The following is a 20,536-nucleotide window of genomic DNA, read 5'->3' on the forward strand; positions in this document are numbered from 1 at the left end:
TGGTGCATCCTTTCTTCCCACTGCAACAGATAGTTATTACAATGTGTGTGTCAGGGGGTGAGAGGAGCTGGGGGTAATAGCCACGAACAATGAGCTGATTTCTTCAGGAAGGTGTGATTGACAAGTTTCTGGAGGATTCAGGCTGGAATCGATATCCATGGATTCTCACCTTGTAAGCTGGGGCACAGCAGCAAGAGTTCCTGGTATGTTCTCAGGACAGAGGCCCCTCTTGCCCATTGGACCAGTAGTTCCCTGCTCACTTGTCCCTACTCTGTTTTTTTTAGTTCTCCGACCAGGGATCGAACCCGTGCCCACTATAGTGGAAAAAGTGCGGAGCCGTAACCACTGGACCCCCAGGGAATACCCGTGTCCCTACTCTTTGAGCCCCTTTCTTTTAGTGGGTAGTCTGGGTTTTGTTACCCCCTCACCCCCTCATTCCAATCTCTGGTCTACATTGGAATCTACAATCTCTTCTCTGACTTTGGCTCAAGCGCCCCCCATGATACAGTGGAACTCCTGACCTTCCCGGCTCCCGAGAATTTGGCTACGCTTGAAATTCCACATTTAGGACATTGTGTGCATCAGCCTTAGCTCCCCACCACTTCTCCAGTGGGGCTGGTTCTCGCCCATCCCAGTCTTCCCACCAATGGAGAAGAATTGAGTAAGAGCTGCTCAGAGCTGGTGGGTCTGCAAACTTCAAGGCCAAGAAGGAGCAAAGTTCTCCTTTCAGAGAACCCATCATGGCTCCGGACAGGGAGGTGTTTCTCAAAAGCTTATTTATGATCACTTCTTGCATTGCCAGCTGCCTTGAAATTTCACCCATTCCGCCTCCTTCCTCTTTGAGTCTCATTCGCCAGTGGGAAGGGCCTGAAGGAGGAAGTATAAGAGTGAGAATAAGTGAAAGCAGAAGGGCTGGAAGACGAAGCAGACTGTAGCTGGTTCTCGCTGACACGCTCCACCGAGGAGGACCCGTGTGAGGAGAAAATGCGCCTGCTGCTGCTGTTCTACCTCCTCCGCCGGCTTGCAGGTGAGCTGGGCCTGGGTCTGTTCTCTCGGGAAAAGCCTATGGGGCAGGAGGAAGTGGCTGGCAGAGAGAGGAGGGAGCCCAGCAAGGTGTCCTGCTGAGAAACCAACCCCTTTTCTAGGTAGCTCCTCCCAGTCGTGAGCCTGTGTGTTTCATCCACTCAATCCCTCACCCTGTGTTGCGGTGCCCACAACGGCCGATGCAGAAATATGGAGCGTGGTCTTCGTGATGAACCCAGAACCAGGCATAACTCCTGACCACCCAGGGGCTGGTCCTTCAAAATGGACAGACTGATGGCCCCCACTGGTCACAGAAAAGCAGAGGCACCCTAGTTGCTCAGGAGAGCTGGCGAATATTCGCTCCTGCACTGTCACCTTCCAGAAAGCTTTATGAGCAAGGGAGGGCTCTGGGGAAGGGGTGAGGGTGAAGGGGGCCTGGAAGGAAGGGAAGCGGGAGTTTGCCAGATGGAGGGGGACAGGCAGTTCTAAGCTTTTGGGGAAGGAAATAGTAGAATGGAAAGGTCGAGGGGAGGTTAGCTTGGTAGAATGAAGAGGAAAAGGGGACACAGGGATGTGAGCAGAGACAGAGGGCTGAAGGCAACATGAGGTTGGTGGATACCATTTTTCTTTTGGCCACGCCGTGTGGCATGTGGGATCTTAGTTCCCCGACCAGGGATCGAACCCGCACCCCCTGCAATTGGAAGCTTGGAGTCTTAACCACTGGACCGCCAGGGAAGTCTCATGGATACCATTTTGATTAAAAGTCAAGGGGGGGCTTCCCTGGTGGCGCAGTGGTTGAGAGTCCGCCTGCCGATGCAGGCGACACGGGTTCGTGCCCCGGTCCGGGAGGATCCCACATGCCACGGAGCGCCTGGGCCCGTGAGCCATGGCCCCTGAGGCTACGCATCCGGAGCCTGTGCTCCGCAACGGGAGAGGCCACAACAGTGAGAGGCCCGCATACCGCAAAAAAAAAAAAAAAAAAAAAAAAAAAAAAAAAAAAAAAAAAAGAACAAACAAAAAACTGGTATGCAAATATTCAGGGCAACATAGTCCATAATAGCTAAAAAGTGGAAACAATCTAAATGCACATCAACTGATGGATGGATAAATAAAACATGGCATACTCATACCATGGTATACTACTAGTCATAAAAAAGGAATGAGGTACTGACACTTGCTACAACCTGGATTAAGCTCAGTGAAAGAATCCAGACACAAAAGGCTGTACTTTGTATGATTCCATTCATATGAAAAGTCTAGAATATGTAAATCCATAGAGACCAAAAGTAGATTAGTGGTTGCCAGGGACTGGGGGAGGGAGTAAGGGGAAGGGACGCCTAATGAGTATGGGGTTTCTTTTTTGAGATGATGACAGTGTTCTGGAATTAGTGATGATGTTTGCACAGCTTTGTGAATATCTTACAAAACCACTGAGCTGTACACTTTAAAAGGGTGAATTACATGGTATGTGAATTATATCTTCATAAGAAAATAATTAAGGAGACGAGAGAAGAATTGGAGCAGTCGTGTTCTCCTGAGAAAAGTTTCTGTGGTTGCATTTGGATCTGAGTCTCCAGAGGGCATGACAACCGGACATCCCTTTGTGACCCATGACTCTTTTACGTGGTCTGATTGGATCATTCATTCCATCAGGCATAAAAATGAAAATGATGCTTCCAAGCAGTGACACGTGCTGTGAACAGAGCTGAGCTAGGTGCCCTGACTCAGGGGGTGGTGGCTGTGCTTTCGATAGGGTGGGTTTAGAAGGAGCCCTCTGAGGAGGAGCTTTCTGAGCTGAGACCTGGAAGACGAGAAGGAACAGGCACTTGAGATCAGGGACGCCTTTTCAGGCACAGGGCACAGCAAGGCTCTGATGTGGAAATGAGCTTGGCCGTGGTACGTTTGCGTGGTACGTTTGAGGAACAGAAAGGCCTTGTGGCTTCCTTACACACTTCACAACAGCCTGCTGGGGTCGATTGGGAGGATACTATTATCTCTTTGGGGAAAAGGTCTCTGGGGAGGCTTGTGGCTGCAGGTGGCTCCACAAGGAGCCACGCGCGCACGTATGTGTATATGCTTTAGGAGTGATTGAGGCAGAGCGGGAATATCTGTCTGAAGTGGGACAGGCTCAGCTGTGCACTAACAGGAAGCCAGTCTCCAGTGGGAACCTCTGTGCCACCTGTCACCAGCCTTTCCCATAGAATTTCCGATTTTGCAAGTAACACATTTAACCAGCATTACTTCCCTCTTCGCAAGGGTTCATTGTTTTAAAAGTACACAAGAAAATACTAGCCCACTGGGCTTTATAGCATTCATTTTCTGTGAGAAAAGAGTCTTAACGACCCTATTTTTTTCAGAGAAAAATTAGCTGTCTTGTCCAACTTAAGCCTCACCGTAAGTGGTGGCAGAGGTGGACAAGACCCCGGACGTGCTGACCCAGAGTGGAAATTAGCTGATGTCCCCTGCTGAGCCAGAGACGGGGTCCAGTCTCAACTGTCACTCACTGACCGGGAGCCACTCACCTCCCCCTGGGGCTCAGCTTCCACCTGATCTAGGATTATTCCTGATCATCTAGGCTGTGAGTAACCATGCCCAGGGAGGATGCTGCTTCTTGGAGCTCCAGGCTGCCTCTGTGCCAGGAGGGTCCCCACAGCACAGCCAGTACTCTGCTCAGGTTGATGGGGAGTGGGGACCTGGAAGAGGGGTCCGAGAAGTGAGTGGAGCAGATGGTCCAAGGGTCAGATCTGATACTAAATGCTCAGTCGAGTTCAAGGGTCAGATCTGATGCTAAATGACAACTAAAGATGGAATGGCCATCCGCGTTAGAATCCTAGGGTTGCTGGGACAAATGACCACAAACTTAGTGGCTTAGAACAGCACAAATTTATAATGTTACAGTCTAGAGATAAGAAGTCTAAAATGAGTCAACAGGGCAGCGTTCCTTCTGGTGGCTCTAGGAGGAGAATTTGATTCTTCGACTTCCAGAGGCTTTCCAGAGGCTGCCTGCCACACCCTGTGGCGTGCGGAACATCCCCGACCACCAGGGGTCAAGCCTGCGGCCCCTGAAGTGAGAGCGCGGAGTCTTAACCACTGGACCGCCAGGGAAGTCCAGAGGCTGCCTGCTTTCCTTGGCCTGTGATCCCACATCACTTCAGCCCCCGTTCCATTGTCATCACTCCTTCCCTGACTCAGACCGTCCCGCCTCCCTCGGTTAAGGACCTTTCTGATTATACTGGGCCACCGGGATAACCCAGGATAATCTCTCCATCTCAAGATCCCTAATTTAATGACATCTGCAAAGTCCCTTTTTGCCATGTAAGGGTGAACATATTCACAGATTCTGGGGGTTAGGACACAGACATCCTTAGGGGCCATTGCTCTGCCTACCACACTATTAAACAGCCCTGTCCAGGCATTTGTTTTTCCTACGATTTTGAAAGTAGTAAATGCTCATTGTTGATACTTGGGAAAGTACAGGAAAAAATGAAGAATTAGGAAAAATAAAAGAACCTTATGTCTGGGGCTTCCCTGGTGGCGCAGTGGTTGAGAATCTGCCTGCCAATGAAGGGGACACGGGTTCGAGCCCTGGTCTGGGAAGATCCCACATGCCGCGGAGCAACTAGGCCCGTGAGCCACAACTACTGAGCCTGCGCGTCAGGAACCTGTGCTCCGCAACAAGAGAGGCTGCGGCAGTGAGAGGCCCGCGCACCGCGATGAAGAGTGGCCCTCACTCGCTGCGACTGGAGAAAGCCCTCGCACAGAAACGAAGACCCAACACAGCCAAAAATAAATAAATCAAAACCAAAACAAAAACAAAAACAAAAAAAACCCCTTATGTCTGTCTTAATGCCCGAGGTGACCAGTTGTTAAGATTTTGGTTTATGTTTAATCTTTGTTTTCTATGCATATTTAAAAAGTTCATTGGTATTATACTGCATATGATTTTTTAACACACTTATTTTCACTTCATATGAGAATTTTCCACATAATTAAAAATATTTCTAAGCATAATTAGCAGTGTTTGCATTATATTTCATTATATACTTATTTCCCTAATTGGTGGAAGTTAACTTTGTTTCCTTTATTTTTGTTAATTATGTGATGAATCTTTGTGCACACCGTTTTTGTTAGCCTCTCTGATTATTTCCTGAGAACCAAATCCTAGATGTAGCATTACTGGAGCAAAGGGCATGACTATGTTTGATACATATGAATGCCATATGGCTTTCTGTATGGCTGAACCAGCTACATTCCTTCCAGCATATTCTCACAGTGCCTGGACCACCTGGCCCCCGTCAGCAAAAAGTGAGTCATCAAAACTTGATTGGTTTGTTATGTGAAAAATGGTGTTGTCTTCCACATTCCTTTTTTTTTTTTTTTGCGGTATGCGGGCCTCTCACTGTTGTGGCCTCTCCCGTTGCGGAGCACAGGCTCCAGATGCGCAGGCTCAGTGGCCATGGCTCACGGGCCCAGCAGTTCCGCGGCATGTGGGATCTTCCCGGACCGGGGCACGAACCCGTGTCCCTTGCATCGGCAGGCGGACTCTCAACCACTGCGCCACCGGGGAAGCCCCACATTTCTTATTTGCTAGATTATTTAAATGAAACATTTGAATTTTATTAGCCGCTGAATTTCCTCTTTGTGACTTGCCTCTTACCTCTCATCAGTTTTCCAAATGGGGTATTAATGTTTTTCTTCTATAAACTCTTAATCGAGAGAAACTCTATTAATCCTTTTCTACGTTATTTGTTCTAAATATTTCTCTCAGTCTGTTCTTTGCCTTTTCAGTCTTTTTTTATTGGTATGTCCAAGTGCTATATTTGCATGCAGTCAAATTCACTACTAACTCTTTCTTGTTTCCTGTCGTCCATTGATTTCAAGTTTCGAAAGATCTCCCTGTCATCCAGGAATTTTATAGAGATTCACTTCTGTTTTCTTTCAGTTTAAAAATGCTTTGCTATTTTTTATGCTGACCTCCTTAATCTCTCTATATTTACCTAAATGGAGCACACTGAGAGGTGACAGGATAGGGTTATGCCTTAACCCTTCCCTTCTCTGTTTATCGTTTTAGTCTTCTATGGTATGTGTGAAATTCTTAAATAGACTAGGTCTGTTTTTAGGCTATTGACTGTGTCCTATTGATATGTGTATATAGTCTTGTTATATTCACAAACTGGTTTCTTTATTATGGCCTGCTACTATTTTATTATTTTTAATTTATTTTAAAAATATTTATTTATTTTTGGCTGCATTGGGTCTTTGTTGCTGCACATGGGCTTTTCTCTAGTTGTGGAGAGCAGGGGTTACTCTTTGTTGTGGTGTGCAGGCTTCTTACTGTGGTGGCTTCTCTTGCTGTGGAGCATGGGCTCTAGGCTCGAGAGTTTCAGTAGTTGTGGCACAAGGGCTCAGTAGTTGTGGGTTGTGGGCTCTAGAGTGCAGGCTCAGTAGTTGTGGCACATGGGCTTAGTTGCTCCACGGCACGTGGGATCTTACTGGACCAGGGATCGAACCCTTGTCCCCTGCATTGACAGGAGGATTCTTAACCACTGCACCACCAAAGAAGCCCCTGGCCCGGTACTATTTTGATACCTGGCAGGCAAGTCCCTTCTTACTGCTCATCTTTAATATGTTAAAAATTCTTGTCTCTTCATTTATTCAAATAATCTCTAGCATATATTAAATATAATATTTATTACATAGCCATACATATTCATATATATACACACATGTGTATAGATGGAGATTATCTGAAAAAAATGTACATGCTCTAAAAATGTTCTGGGGGTTTTGAGTTAAATCTATAAATGTATTTGGGAAGGAGGAAAATCTTTACAATATACAGATTTTCATTCGGGATCATAACAGAGCTCTTCTCTTATATTTAAACCTTTATGTCTGTCAAGAAAACTTCATTGTGTTTGTGTATGGTTTTTTTTTCTATAAGTCCTGATTGTTTCTGTTAAAGTTATTCCTTGGTATTTAATACACCTTTATTACTATTGTAAATGAGCACTTTTCCATTTTATTTTCCAACTACTTGTTACTGGTTTATAGGAAAGCCGTTGATTTTAATATACTTATTGTGGCTTTAGCCACTCTATTGAATTCCATTATAAGTGAAAATCCTTTTAAACTTAAGATTTAAAAATTTTCTCTAAATGTTATTATTTCCCCCCAATAATTATATATTTTATATTTTTCCATGTCTCACTACGTTGGTCAGAATTTCAGAAAACAGCACATGTACAGAAAAGTGGATACAGAATCAATGTCCAGGTTAACACATTATTATAAAGTATATGCCAATGTCTCACATTAATTGTGGTATTTGTTGAGGCTTTTTTTTTTTTTTCTTTTTTTGCGGTACGTGGGCCTCTCACTGTTGTGGCCTCTCCCGTTGTGGAGCACAGGCTGCGGACGCGCAGGCTCAGCGGCCATGGCTCACGGGCCCAGCCGCTCCGCGGCATGTGGGATCTTCCCGGACCGGGGCACGAACCCGCGTCCCCTGCATCGGCAGGCGGACTCTCAACCACTGCGCCACCAGGGAAGCCCTGAGGCTTTTAATAGATAATCTTTATCAGATAAAGCATGTTCTACTCTTAATTTGCTAAGAATGTTTAGAAAATCATGAATGGGTGTTGACCTCGCGGCATGTGGGATCTTAGTGTAAAGTGGGTAAAACAAATGTTGTGAACTGATGAATGGATATACAAAATGTGGCAGATCCATGGAATAGTGATCAGCCATAAAAAGGAATGAAATACTGACACATGTTATAACATGCATGAATCTTAAAAAGATTCCCTGAATTCAGCTTGCTGATTTTTCATTTCAGACTTTTGCACTTATATTCATGAGTGATATTTGCTTATAATATTTCTTTCTTGCACTGCCCTTGTCAGGGTTTGGCATCAAGATTATGCCAGTCTCATTAAATGGATTTGGGATTGCATCCTCCTTTCCTTTGTTTCAGAATTCTTTTGTGTAAGGTAGACATTATTTCTTCCTTCAATGTTTAGTAAATAGATATCTCAATTGAAGCTGTGTAAGTCTCGAGTTTTCTTTTGGAGAGGTTTTTAATAATGGATTTAATTTATTTAAATAGTTGTAAGATTATTCAGATTTCTATTTCTTTTTGTGTTGTTTTAGCACATTGTATTATTTTTGCTAAGCATCTGTTTATTCCAAAAAATTTCAAATTTATTGCCATAATCTTATCTAGATATCCTTTTATTATCCTATCCTATTATTGCCTTATCCTCTTGTTAGCTTTTTTTTTTTTTTTTTGGCCGCATTGGGTCTTCGGTGCTGTGCGCGGACTTCCTCTAGTTGTGGCGAGTGGGGGCTACTCTTCGTTGCGGTGCGCGGGCTTCTCATTGCGGTGGCTCCTCTTGTTGCAGAACACAGGCTCGAGGTGCGTGGGCTCAGTAGTTTTGGCGCACGCTCCGCAGCACGTGGGATCTTCGCGGACCAGGTATCGATCCCATGTCCCCTGCATTGGCAGGCGGATTCTTAACCACTGTGCCACCAGGGAAGTCCTTATTATCCTTTTAATGTGTGCAGGGTATGTACTGAGGTCCCCATTTTCATTCCTGATATTCATTATTTAGACCTCTCTCTTTCTGTAATGAATATCTAATTAGGGTTATTTATTTATAACCAACTCTAGGCTTTTTTGATTTCCTTATTATATGATTTTTTCCACTTCATTAATTTTTATTAACTTCATTATTTCCTTTCTTCTACTTTCTTCTTTCCTCCTACTCCTCCTTCTGTTTTTCGTTTAACTTCTGAAGTATATGTTTATTAAATTTAAGTCCTTTTTTACTTTTCTAATAGATGCATTTAACGTTATAAAGTGTCCTTAAGCATAACTCCAGATGCATCCCATAAGAGTCTTTTAAATTAAGGTATAATTTACATATAGTGAAACGTATAGATCTTAAGTGTATAATTCTGAGTTTTGACAAATTCGTGTAACTTGTATCACCTATCAAGATACAGAACATTTCCATCACCTGGAGTTCCTTAGTGTCCCTCCCAATCTTTCCCCCACCCATGAATCACTGTTGCAATTTTTATCACCAAAGCTTATTTTGCCTAATGTAGAACTTTGCATAAACGGGATCATGAAGTTTATTCTCTTTTGATCTTTCACTCAGTGTCTTTTTGAGATTCATCCATGTTGCTTTTTGTATCACTAATTCACTCCTTCTTATTATTCTGTACTATGCTGTTACTATGAATATGCTACTATTTGTTTACCTGTTCCCCTGTTGGTGAACATTTGAGTTTCTTTTTCTTTCTTTCTTTCTTCCTTCCTTCTTTTTCTTTCTTTCTTTTTCTTTCTTTCTTTCTTTCTTTCTTTCTTTCTTTCTTTCTTTCTTTCTTTCTTCTTTCTTTCTCTTTCTTTCTTTCTTTCTTTCTTTCTTTCTTTCTTTCTTTCTTTCTTTCTTTCTTTCTTTCTTTCTTTCTCTCTTTCTTCCTTCCTTCCTTCCTTCCTTCTTTCTTTCTCTTTCTTTCTTTCTTTCTCTCTCTCTTTCTTTCTTTCTTTCAAGTATAGTTGATTTACAGTGTTGTGTTAATTACTGCTATACAGCAAAGTGACTCAGTTATACATATATATACGTTCTTTTAAAATATATTCTTTTCCATTAGGGTTTATCACGGGATATTGACTATAGTTCCCTGCGCTGCACAGTAGGACCGTGCTGTCTCTCTATCCTCTATATAAAAGCTCACATCTGCTCACCCCAACCTCCCACTCCATTGAGTTACTTCTAATATGTTGTTATTATAAATAAAGCTGTGATAAAAATTCTTTTTTGTGGACATTTGTTGTTGTTGTTTTTTTTTTTTTTTGCGGTACGAGGGCCTCTCACTGTTGTGGCCTCTCCCGTCGCGGAGCACAGGCCCCGGACGCGCAGGCCCAGCGGCCATGGCTCACGGGCCCAGCCGCTCCGCGGCACGTGGGATCCTCCCGGACCGGGGCACGAACCCGCGTCCCCTGCAGCGGCAGGCGGACTCTCAACCACTGCGCCACCAGGGAAGCCCCAACATTTGTTTTTAACTTCTCTTAGCTAACTATCTAGAAGTGAAATTACTAGGTCATAGGATAGATTCATGCTTTGTTTTATAAGAAAAACGCTTTTACAGTGTTCCAAAATGATGTATAAAGTGGAAACAACCCAAATGTCATGAAGTGATGAATGGATATACAAAATGTGGCAGATCCACACCATGGAATAATGTTCAGCCAGAAAAAGGAATGAAATATTGACACATGTTATAACATGGATGAATCTTAAAAAGATTATGCTAAGTAAAAGAAGTCAGACAAAAAATATCATATATTGTATGCTTCCATTTATATGAAATGTCCAGAAAGTCAAGTCCATAGTGACAGAAAGACTAGTGGTCTCCAGAGGCTTCAGGGAAGGGGTAGGTGAGGAGTCACTACTAATGGGTACAGAGCTTCTTTCTGGGGTGATGAAAACATTCTGGAATTGAATAGAGTTCATGGTTGTACAAGTTTGTGAATATCCTAAAACCCATGGAAGTATACATTTTCAAAGCGTAAAATTTATGATATGCGAATTATATCTTAACTTTAAAAGTGGACAGAAGTAAATTCTTAGTTTTCAACATGCTTTATTTAACTTTAGAAAGGAAGAAAATTATCCCAGCTTTAAACTTAGCAAATCAGAAAAAGATACGTGGTAATCTCAAGGAAATAAAATTATATCTATGAGAAATTAATAACTTAAAACTAAAAACAGTAACATTTACCAACTAAATCTCAAAATGGTTTAGCACAGGAAAAAAGAAAGAGGAAGAGGGGGAGGAAAAGCATGAAGGAGGAAATCTTGTGGCACATGTAATCAATAAAATAAAACAGCACATGTCATCGAAATGTGTCATTATAATAGGTATGAAAAATTTAATTATTAAAGGATACCTTATATTTGCAGAACTTTATGCTAATACACTGTAAAATAGATAAGTTTTGGGGAAAAACAAAACAAAAGAACAGAATTTATTAAAGAACAATAAAAAAGCTTAAATAGGTCAATATTCATGGAGAAAAAAATTTAAGTAATCAAAGAATTTGCCCCAATGAAGAATTTGCCAGACAGTTTTCTAGCCAATTTTTTAAGATCCGAAAGAACCCAAAGTTCCTTTGCTCTATTTACGTGCTGATCTCAGAGCACAAAAAAATGGAAATCTGCCAGATGAATTGTGTGAAAGTAGCATATCTCTACTACCAACGCTGACAAAGACGCACAAGGAAAATGACAGAAAGAACCTCCCTTATGAGTATGGATCTGAGTTGAGCCCGGACAGCAGGCTCTGCCGGCAGACGGGTTTGGGTGGCACGGGCTGGATTGCTGTTGTTTCTAAATAAGCCAGAGTTTTAAAATTGAGAGGTTCCACCCCAAACCCAGAATTTGGACTACTCCAGAAAAATGAAAAGATCTTAAATTACACTGCCTGCTTGCATGAGGACAGTGGGCTGAGTGGGAGGGGGCCATGCCTCTGCGGGGGGCATTTGCTCTCCAGATTGCCCTGGTCCTCGCTACCTCCCAGGGTCTGACACTGATGCCATTCTTCATCATGCTTGAAGTGTTGTTTTTCTTATAATAAAGATACATTTCTCTGTATCTTGAATCTTTCAAAGGCGAGAAAATGAAAGAAAGAGTAAGAACATATATATAGGGAAATGCTGCTTTACTCTATGATACCTGCCTTACTGCAAAGCTATAGTATTCAACACAGTGTGGATTGGCAAAAGGACAGACAAATGGATCAACGGAACAGAATGGAAAATCCATAAAGAACTCACTTTTTTTTTTTTTTTTTTTTTTTTTTTTTTGCGGTACGCAGGCCTCTCCCGTTGCGGAGCATAGGCTCCGGACGTGCAGGCTCAGCGGCCATGGCTCACTGCATGTGGGATCCTCCCGGACCGGGGCATGAACCCGCATCCCCTGCATCGGACTCTCAACCACTGCACCACCAGGGAAGCCCACATATTTGCCTTTTGACAAAGGAACCAAAGCAATTCAATGGGGAGAAATGGGATCTGGGCGTTACAGATTCCATAGCATGGGGAGACTGATTTGCATCACTGTTTTGGTCAATTTCAAAGGTGTTCCTTCCCCGGGTGGTTTACAGTAGAACCGCTCGAAGCAATTAGAATCATTAGGAAGTTTCTCCAGGGCTAGGTGATGGGGGTGTTTCAGCTGAACCTCCTGAGGTCCACAGCACAAAGTCATCTTCTGTGGAAATGGGTCCTCTGGTCTTTCCTCCCCATCAGACCAGCGTAACACAGAGATGGTTGCAAAAGGACATTGCTGGAAATAGAAAGACTTACTGGCCACAGAGAAGGGGAGAGGGGGTGAACTACAGGAAGCTATTATTGCTCTGTGTCAATGTTTTTGTTTCTTTAAGATCTGTAGTTGTGCTTTTATGGGATTTTCCTGGTGGTTTTGATGTGATAGAATTTTGAAGAACGGAAGGTCTTCATGTGTAAGGCATACTCCTTTCTTGACTGTTATTTAACTCATGAGGACCTTGGGTTTATTGGAACTATTCACAATGCAGGAGGCTGTGGCCCTGCCCTCAGGATGGGAGGTGACAGGTACATGGATTTGTGTTTTCCAGGCTCATCTGCCATCACTGGCCCAAAAGCAATGAGCAGCCTAGAGGGGGGCTCGTTGACTGTGCAGTGTCAATACACCCCTGAGTGGGAGAACTCTGTGAAGTGGTGGTGCCGAGGAGCTGCTTGGAGCAGCTGCAAGTTCGTCGTTAAAACCACTGGATCAGAGAAGGAGGTGAAAAAGGACCGCGTGTCCATCAGGGACAATAGGAAAAGCCGCACCATCACCGTGATCATGGAGAAGCTCAGGCTAAACGATGCAGACACTTACTGGTGTGGGATTGAGAAATTTGGAACTGACCTTGGGGTCCAAGTTAAAGTGACCATTGACCCAGGTAAGCGTATGTGTATGTGTAGATGTGTCTCTTCAGGGCCTGCTCTGTCCTGGTCCCTGGGGTCCCTCTTTAGTGACCTGTCACTCAGAGTGAACTGTCACAGAGGGCGGGGGAGTCCTGAGGTCTCATGGAACCCACACTGACCACCTGGGATTGGGAGGGGCAGGGCTTCCCTTAGAGGCTCTCATGGCCCCCAGGGCCTCCTCCAGGATGGGATCAAGCCTTTCTCGACACATTATTTTTCCCTCTGCACAGTCAGTGCCCGAGTCTATTGCCCATGGAGATCCAGGTGATGGTCTCACCCGGAGACCCTAATTTCTGCTAATGTTTTCCTGGGACCCCTGTTGCCCAGGTGTTCCTATTCTTTCTGGAATTTGGGGTTGGGTCTTCAGAGCTGCAGCTCCCACCCCCTGGGGGTAAGACCCAGCACAGTGGGGCTGCTGCGGTTAATTCCCGGGGTCTGGAAAGGCCTCCACAATCAAAGGGCTGCATTCCCAGGTGCCTGAAATCCCATCATGAGCCATTTACACATTTGGGATTAAGGATGTTCTCTTCCTAAATCCTTTCAGAATGCAAACACTCTGGGCGTGTCGGCTCAGGGGTCTCAGTGCCTTGGTCTGACCCAGTTTATCTGTTGGGCTCTGCTTCTGCTGACCCTCGGACAGGTGACACCAGCTCATTGGGCACCTGTGGCAATGGGGATGGGCGCACAGTCAACGGAGCCTCCACCACACCGGGAACGTGTGAGGCTTGTTATACTTGCAAAGCACAGCATCTTTTCGTTCAATCCTGACCACGTTCCTGAGATGTAACCATCCCCATTGTGAAAGCTTTATAATTTGCCCCAAGTAAAGGCTCTTCCTGAACCTCAGAATTTTGCTCAGGGCTGGTCCTCATGTTTGAAGTCACAGATCTGGGGTATGTCAGCCACCTGAGAGCCCCCATTCTGTTCACGTCCTTGTGGATAAATAAGGTGAGAGGCACTGGCCACTGGCCGAGGCCCTGTCATAAGCAGCCGGAGTGTTTGAATTCCAGCTGAACTCCATCTGCCCTTGTCCTGAGGCAAGCCTGGCCCCCCCGTAACCTTCCAAGTTCTGCTTGATGTCCTCCCCGGACCTGTGCCAGCTCCACCTGCCTCTGAGGCTCTGAGTCTCCTAGCGGCCAGGGAGATATGAGCAGTCCAGGCTATAGGCCCTCTCCCTTGGCCCTGCTCCAGACTCCTCAGGTAGCCCATGATCCCCACCCCCCCACCCCACCCCCGGCTCAGAGCCACATTTAAGCCTGCGGGTGGGTGAACAGGCAGAGCAATGTGTAACCTGGTCTGTACGCCAAGCACCAACCACAGTGCCGGCCACCGCTCCTGCCACCTCTGCTATCAACATGTTCACAGTGCCAGTCAGCTTGGAAGAGACCAGTGGCTCCCCGGCTGTGACCAGCCCCGGATCCAACAGCGGGTAAGCCAGCTCTGATGCTGCTGTTACATGTGGCCCACTTGGCCCAAACTCTTCCAAAGGGGGGACTTTTGTAGTCCCAGGTCCCAGCCAGAGCTTGTCTCCGGACCCCCAAGCGCAAGGATGCTGGGGCCTCCTCTCACTTACTCTCACAGCTCAGGAGGCCAGAAATGAAATCAAGGTGTCTGCAGGGTTGGGTCCTTCTTTGGGCTCAAAAGTAGACTCTGTCCCAGGCCTCTCTCCTAGCTTCTGGTGGTTGCCAGTAAGCCGAGCACTCCTTGGCTTATGGCAGCATCACTCCAATGTCAGCCTCTGTCATCACATGGCCTTTTCCCTCTGTGTCTGTGTGCCCCCATTTCCCTTTTATAAGGACACCAGTCATCGGATTCAGGCCCACCCTAATCCAGTATGACCTCATCTTAACTTGACGACCTCTGCAAAGATCTTATTTCCCAATGGGTCACCTTCGCCAGTTCCAAATGAATATGAATTACTGGAGGAGGGACGCTGTTCAGCCTGTACAGGGGGCAAGCTTAGAAGCAGGGAGGCCTTTTCAGAGCCTTTGCCATACAATTTCTGTTTGGCTTCTAGACCCACTGAGATGCCTTGTGGAACCCTCCTCTCTTCTTTTTTTTAAAAAACATCTTTGAGGGCACCCGGGAGTAGGGGTTCCCAGACTGGAAACTCAGGCCTATAGGTCGAAAGGTTTCAAGGCCTGTGGCTGTCCCTGCTCCCAGGTGGGTGGGAGAAGGCCAAAGACAGGAGGTGAGCCTGGGTGCCTGGGGCATCCTCTGTCGTTCCCAGCAGTGTCCTCCTGAAGGCCAGCACCCTCCTTCCCTTCATCTCTGCTGTGCTGCTTCTTCTCTTGATGGTGGCCTCACTTGTGGTTTGGAGAATGTTGAAACGACAGAAGAAAGGTGAGGGGACCTGGCTGACCCCGGGCTGGGGTTGGGCTGGGTGGAAGTGTGTGGGATTGATGGCCAGCATGGTCATCCGGGAACCATCAGCCCAAGGGAATACCTGCACAGTCTGGAAGGGGTGCCGTCCCAAAGGCCACAGCGGCTGGCAGTTTGAGGGGCTGGAGCTTGGAGGTGAACCCAGGAGGTTTTGGACTCAATTCTACCTTGCTCATCCCTCTTTGCTCTTCTTGCCTCTCTGCTCTGCCTCCCTGTCTGTTTCTTGGTTTGGCTCCTGGTGGCAGAGATGGCAATGGCCTTAGGCAGGCAGCCTTCCTAGGGTACCCAGACACTTTAGTAGAGTTCCTGTGGTTGTCAAGGAGGTACTGAATAGACACGGGGGCATGGAGAAACACACGCACACGCGCACACTCACGCATGCACACGCACAGATGTTTACACACACGCATGAACACATATTCATGTGTGCACACACAACATAGCCCGCACACGAATGCGCACGCGTGCATGTGCACACCCATACACAGTTCTCTGTTTTCTCAAGAATGTTGGTGGCCACTCCTATGGTTGCCCTTCCTCTCTTCAGCCCTTTCTCAGGCTACCCTACTTGTTCTGTGTACATTTGCCCTTTAGGGAAGGGCCTCTGCTCACGAGTCTGCACTTGTCAGTCACGAGGTCTGGCCTCGGCCAAACAGTTTTCCTGTCTGGCTCCACTTCCACGTTCTCACATTAACTGCACCTCCTCCCTTTCTCAGAACCCACTGGGATCTGGGCGCTCACGGGACCCTCTTTAACACTGCTCCGTCCCCACAGCCTGGGGAATCTTGTAGTTTGGAGAGATGGGAGCCTGACCCCTGTTCATCATACTTTCCCTGCAATGTATTGTCCGTGACCTAAGTTAAAAATACTTTCTGTCCCCCTCGGTATCTAAAAACCATAGGGAAAATCTTCTCGTTTCTTTGTTGTCTCTGAAGCTGGGGGCGTGACGGTGGCAGGGGGAGGGCAGGGAGAGAAAGAAACAGGAACCAGAGGGCACCTGAGAGCTGGTCCAGACAGTGATGACCCAGCTCGGGTACTCCACTCAGAGAGCAGCTTACAGCCATCCCGTCGCGTGGACAGATTGTACTGATGGAGCCCCTCTTGTGCCTGGTACAGTCCGCACCCGGAAGGCATGGGAGGGACAGGCTCAGCCATCCAGCAGCCCGCATCCCACCTGAAGACCAACCAGAATTCAGTGGGACAAGGGTGATGAGACAGACATAAATCAAATGCCCTGGGAGCCAGGGAGGGAGGGATTCGACAGCCTGGATAGCTGGAGAAGGTAGGTGTGACTTTGAGTTGACCCCTGCAGGTGGAGAAATGGTGGCGTCACGGGCAGAATCCCAGCAGAAGTTTTAGGTTGAGCCTAATCCCGGGGGAGTTGATAATTGGCAGGGCCACCTGAGCAGCTGATTGCACAGTTCTGTGATGTGGGGAATAGATGGGCAGAGGTCTCCTTAGTTCTCATCTGAGGGATCAGAATTAGAAGCAGGTCTCTTCTGTCTGAGCCCGAAGCCTAATTCACCTCCTCTGGATGGGCTTTCTGACTCTGATTGTTTTTGTCTTTTAGCTGCTGGGATATCCCCAGAGCAGGTAAGAGAGTCCCCGAGGTCAGAGCAGAGACACCAGACACCGTTCCCTCACTTCCTTATTTTCCATCTCCCAGGAGCACCAAGGTCCAAATGTATCAGACAAGCCCTGTGCCCAAATGGCCATGTACTCATGGCCCAGCTGCAAGGGCCGGGGAAGGGGCCAGGGCGTATGCTGGAATCAGCCAGAAGGGAGGAGGGCTTGGGAGGGGGATGTGTGGGAGGCTAAGAGGAGATGGGAGTTGCAGAGGGAGCTGGGAGAGGGGCGTCCCAGGGGAGCAGAGAGCCACGCGTCCCTCCGTGGAAGAGCAACCTGTGTTTCCTCTCTTAGGTGCTTCAGCCCCTGGAGGGCGACATCTGCTATGCAAACCTGAGCCTGCAGCAGACTGAAAACTCTGGGTCCTCCCGGAATTCCACGAGGCCCTCTTCCCCCGCCCAGGCCAGCACAGAGGAAGTTCAGTATGTCACCATGGTAATGCGCTTGGTGGGGCTGCTACGGGCTCAGACCGGACCAGCGGTTGCCCTTCCTTTGAGGACCGGCTTTCTCCCGCCCACGTGGGAGGGTGGGTGCTGGGCAAATATGCAGCCATTGAAAGACTTGCTGGCAGAGCTCCTGTGCGCTTTTGGCATTTGAAGTGCCTCCACACCAGGTCTTAGCATTGGGAGACTCAGGGCCCGGTCAGACACGGTCCTCATGCTGGGCAGGGGAGACCCAGACAGGCTGAGGGACCTGGGATTCCGTGCAAAACGTGCTGCCCTGGCATGGAATTGAGGGAGAGCGTCTTCTGCCGTGGCCGGAGCTAAAGGTGCCTGGCAGAGTGGAGGGGGGAGCAGCTGGGGGGCCTGGGAGAAGACTCCAGAAGCCCTGGAGGGTCTGTCTCCCCAGGCTCCTCCAAGGTTTCCTCCGTCCATGGGCACAGCCTCCTGCCAGCCTCTCTAACCCCGAGGACGTCTTCATTGCAGGCTTCCTTTCCCAGGGAGGACATGGCCTGTGCAGCTCTGTCTTTGGAAACTTCAGATCAAGAGCCAACCTATAGCAACATGGGGCAACTCATCACCCGCATTCCCAGCAGGAGCCATGAGGAACCCACGGAATACAGCACCATCAGGAAGCCTTAACCTGTGCTCCAGGGGCCCCTCTCAGACCCACTCGAGGCCTCTGAGTACGTTCCTGCTTCATCTGCTTTCTGCCTGCCCCCCAGTCCCCTCATGGGACCAGCCAGTTCCTGAGGCCTCTGCCTGATGCAGTCAGCATCGTGGCCAGCTATGGTTTGGGCTCAGGGCCTAGTCTCAGGGAGCTTCTGGGAGTTAGACAGGGGTCTTTCCACATCCCTTTCTCTCCCAGCACAGCTTGGGAGGGGGCTGGGGATATACTCTGGAGCTGCTGAGGGAACAATCACAATGGTAACAATAATAATAGTAATTCACTTTTATTTATTGCTTATCATGAGTGCTGGACTGAACAATGGTCCTAAAACTTATTGGCACCTGGACCCTCAGAACCTGTGAATGTTACCTTCTGTGGCATAAGGGACTGTGCAGATGTAACAGAGCTGAGGATTTGTGGATGGGGAGATGATTCTGGATTATCCAGCTGGGCCCTGAATATAAGCTCAAGGGTTCTTATAGGAGGGAGGCGAGAAGGTCACAGAGGAGAAGACAGTGTGATGGTGGGAGCAAAGGTCGGAGTGATGCAGCCAGGATCCACAGAACGCCACAGCCTCCAGGAGCTGAAAAGGCAGGAACGGATCCTCCCCAGAGCCCCCGGAAGGAACCAGCCCGGCCGACGTCTTGACTTTAGCCCAGTGAAACTGATTTCATACTTCTGGTCTCCAGAATTGTAAGAGAATAAAGTTGTATTGTGTTAATGAAGCCATTACATTTGTGGTAATTTGTTACAGCAGTAATAGGAAAAAATATACTATGTAACAGGTACTCTTCCCTAAAGGCTTTACCTACAGTAACTAATTTAATCCTCACCACAACCCTAAGAGGACGCCTTTATTATTGTCCCCATTTTACAGAGGAGGAATCTGGGTACAGAGAGGTTCAGTGACTTACCAAATTTTACTGCTAGCAAGTGGATAAGTTAGAATTTGAACTTGGGCATTTTGGCTCCAGAGTCTGGAGACTGGGCCACCACCCTGGACTGTGTGTATAAGGAGGATAATGTGTGTTTGTGTGTGTGTGTGTGTGTGTGTGTGTGTGTGTGTGTGTGTGTGTGTGTCTATACACAGCTACTCACACAGGGACAGTCATCGAGTATATACAGACGCTGGACTTGCTGTCTTTATTCTAGGGTCCTGGCAGCTCTCCCTCTGGAATCCTGAATCTCATCCCAGCTTGCCATCTCCATGGTTACCAAACTAGTCCAGTTGCCGGCCTGGAGTCCCTCTTGTTCTCTGCTCCTGAGTCCAGTCTCCTCCCAGCAGCCAGAGGGATCTTTTTAAAGCACAGACCTGATCACTCCCTGCTTGTAACCTTCCAGTGGCTTCTTCCACAGCCCAGGAGGCCCCCAGGGTCCATGGGTCCCTGCCTGCCCCTAAGACCCTCTCTCTGGCTACTCTCCCTCTCACCTGCCCTGCTCTACCCACACTGGACTTTCTTCCATCTTTCTAACAAGATAATACGTGGTCCCTTCTCAGGGCACTGGCACTTGCTATTCCTTCTTTCTGGAATGGTCTTCCAATGGATATGTGAATAGTTAGATTTGCCAAAGAGAGAGAAAGGCAGGGAGAGAGGGAGGGAGGGAGAGAGGGAGAAAAGGAGAAAAGGGAATTCCCTGGCGGTCCAGTGGTTAGGACTCCATGCTTTCAATGCAGGGGCCCGTGTTCAATCCCTGGTCGGGGAGCTAAGATCCCACAAGCCACGTGCTGTGGCCAAAAAAAAAAAAAAGCTTATTTTTATTATCACAACTCAGCTCAAATGTTCCCTCCTAGGGTGGCCTTCCCAGACCCCCCTAACAGCAGTGGCCCCTGCTACACCGCTGATTCCTCTCTGTCACATTGCCCTAAGTAAAAGTAGTACTTGGGCTTCCCTGGTGGCGCAGTGGTTGAGAGTCTGCCTGCCGATGCAGAGGACGCGGGTTCGTGCCCCGGTCCGGGAAGATCCCACATGCCGCGCAGCGGCTGGGCGCGTGAGCCATGGCTGCTGAGCCTGTGCGCCCGGAGCCTGTGCTCCGCAACGGGAAAGGCCACAACAGTGAGAGGCCCATGTACCGCGAAAAAAAAAAAAAGTAGTACTTACTACTTTATGAGCTAACTTGTTTATTGGCACATGGGTTTAATGATTCCCCCCTCTCCACCAGGCTGTAGGCTGCCCAGACGTGGGGAATTTGTCTTACTCACTGCTGTATCCCCCGTGCCTAGTTTAATGTCAGGTACAGGGTGGGTTCTTGAATATTTATATGTTGACCGAATGAATAAGTAACGTGATGGGTCAGACTTGGGAACTCAGGGTGAGCTTTCAGGAGCGGGGACACCCATGTCCATCATGTGAGGAAAGGACCCCTGGGTCACCTGGGCAA

The 20,536-nt window shown here is 47.5% G+C and overlaps 2 protein-coding genes across 2 annotated transcripts in view; one reads left to right on the forward strand and one right to left on the reverse strand.

Annotated features, from left to right (window-relative positions):
• RAB37 (RAB37, member RAS oncogene family) overlaps positions 1-20,536 on the reverse strand; it is a 69,435-nt gene that overhangs the window by 29,929 nt on the left and 18,970 nt on the right. The gene's annotated exons all lie outside the window — the stretch shown is intronic.
• Positions 985-20,324, forward strand: LOC103070365 (CMRF35-like molecule 1). The gene is given in 12 exon segments (XM_007454400.1): positions 985-1,027; positions 1,230-1,282; positions 1,284-1,369; positions 12,683-13,014; positions 14,348-14,468; positions 15,270-15,382; positions 16,992-17,014; positions 17,088-17,180; positions 17,342-17,482; positions 17,974-18,118; positions 18,640-18,748; positions 20,318-20,324. Coding segments are annotated over 12 exon segments (1,266 nt in total).

The sequence above is a fragment of the Lipotes vexillifer genome, unplaced genomic scaffold (genome assembly GCF_000442215.2).
Source record: "Lipotes vexillifer unplaced genomic scaffold, Lipotes_vexillifer_v1.1 scaffold518, whole genome shotgun sequence".
NCBI lineage: Eukaryota > Metazoa > Chordata > Mammalia > Artiodactyla > Lipotidae > Lipotes > Lipotes vexillifer.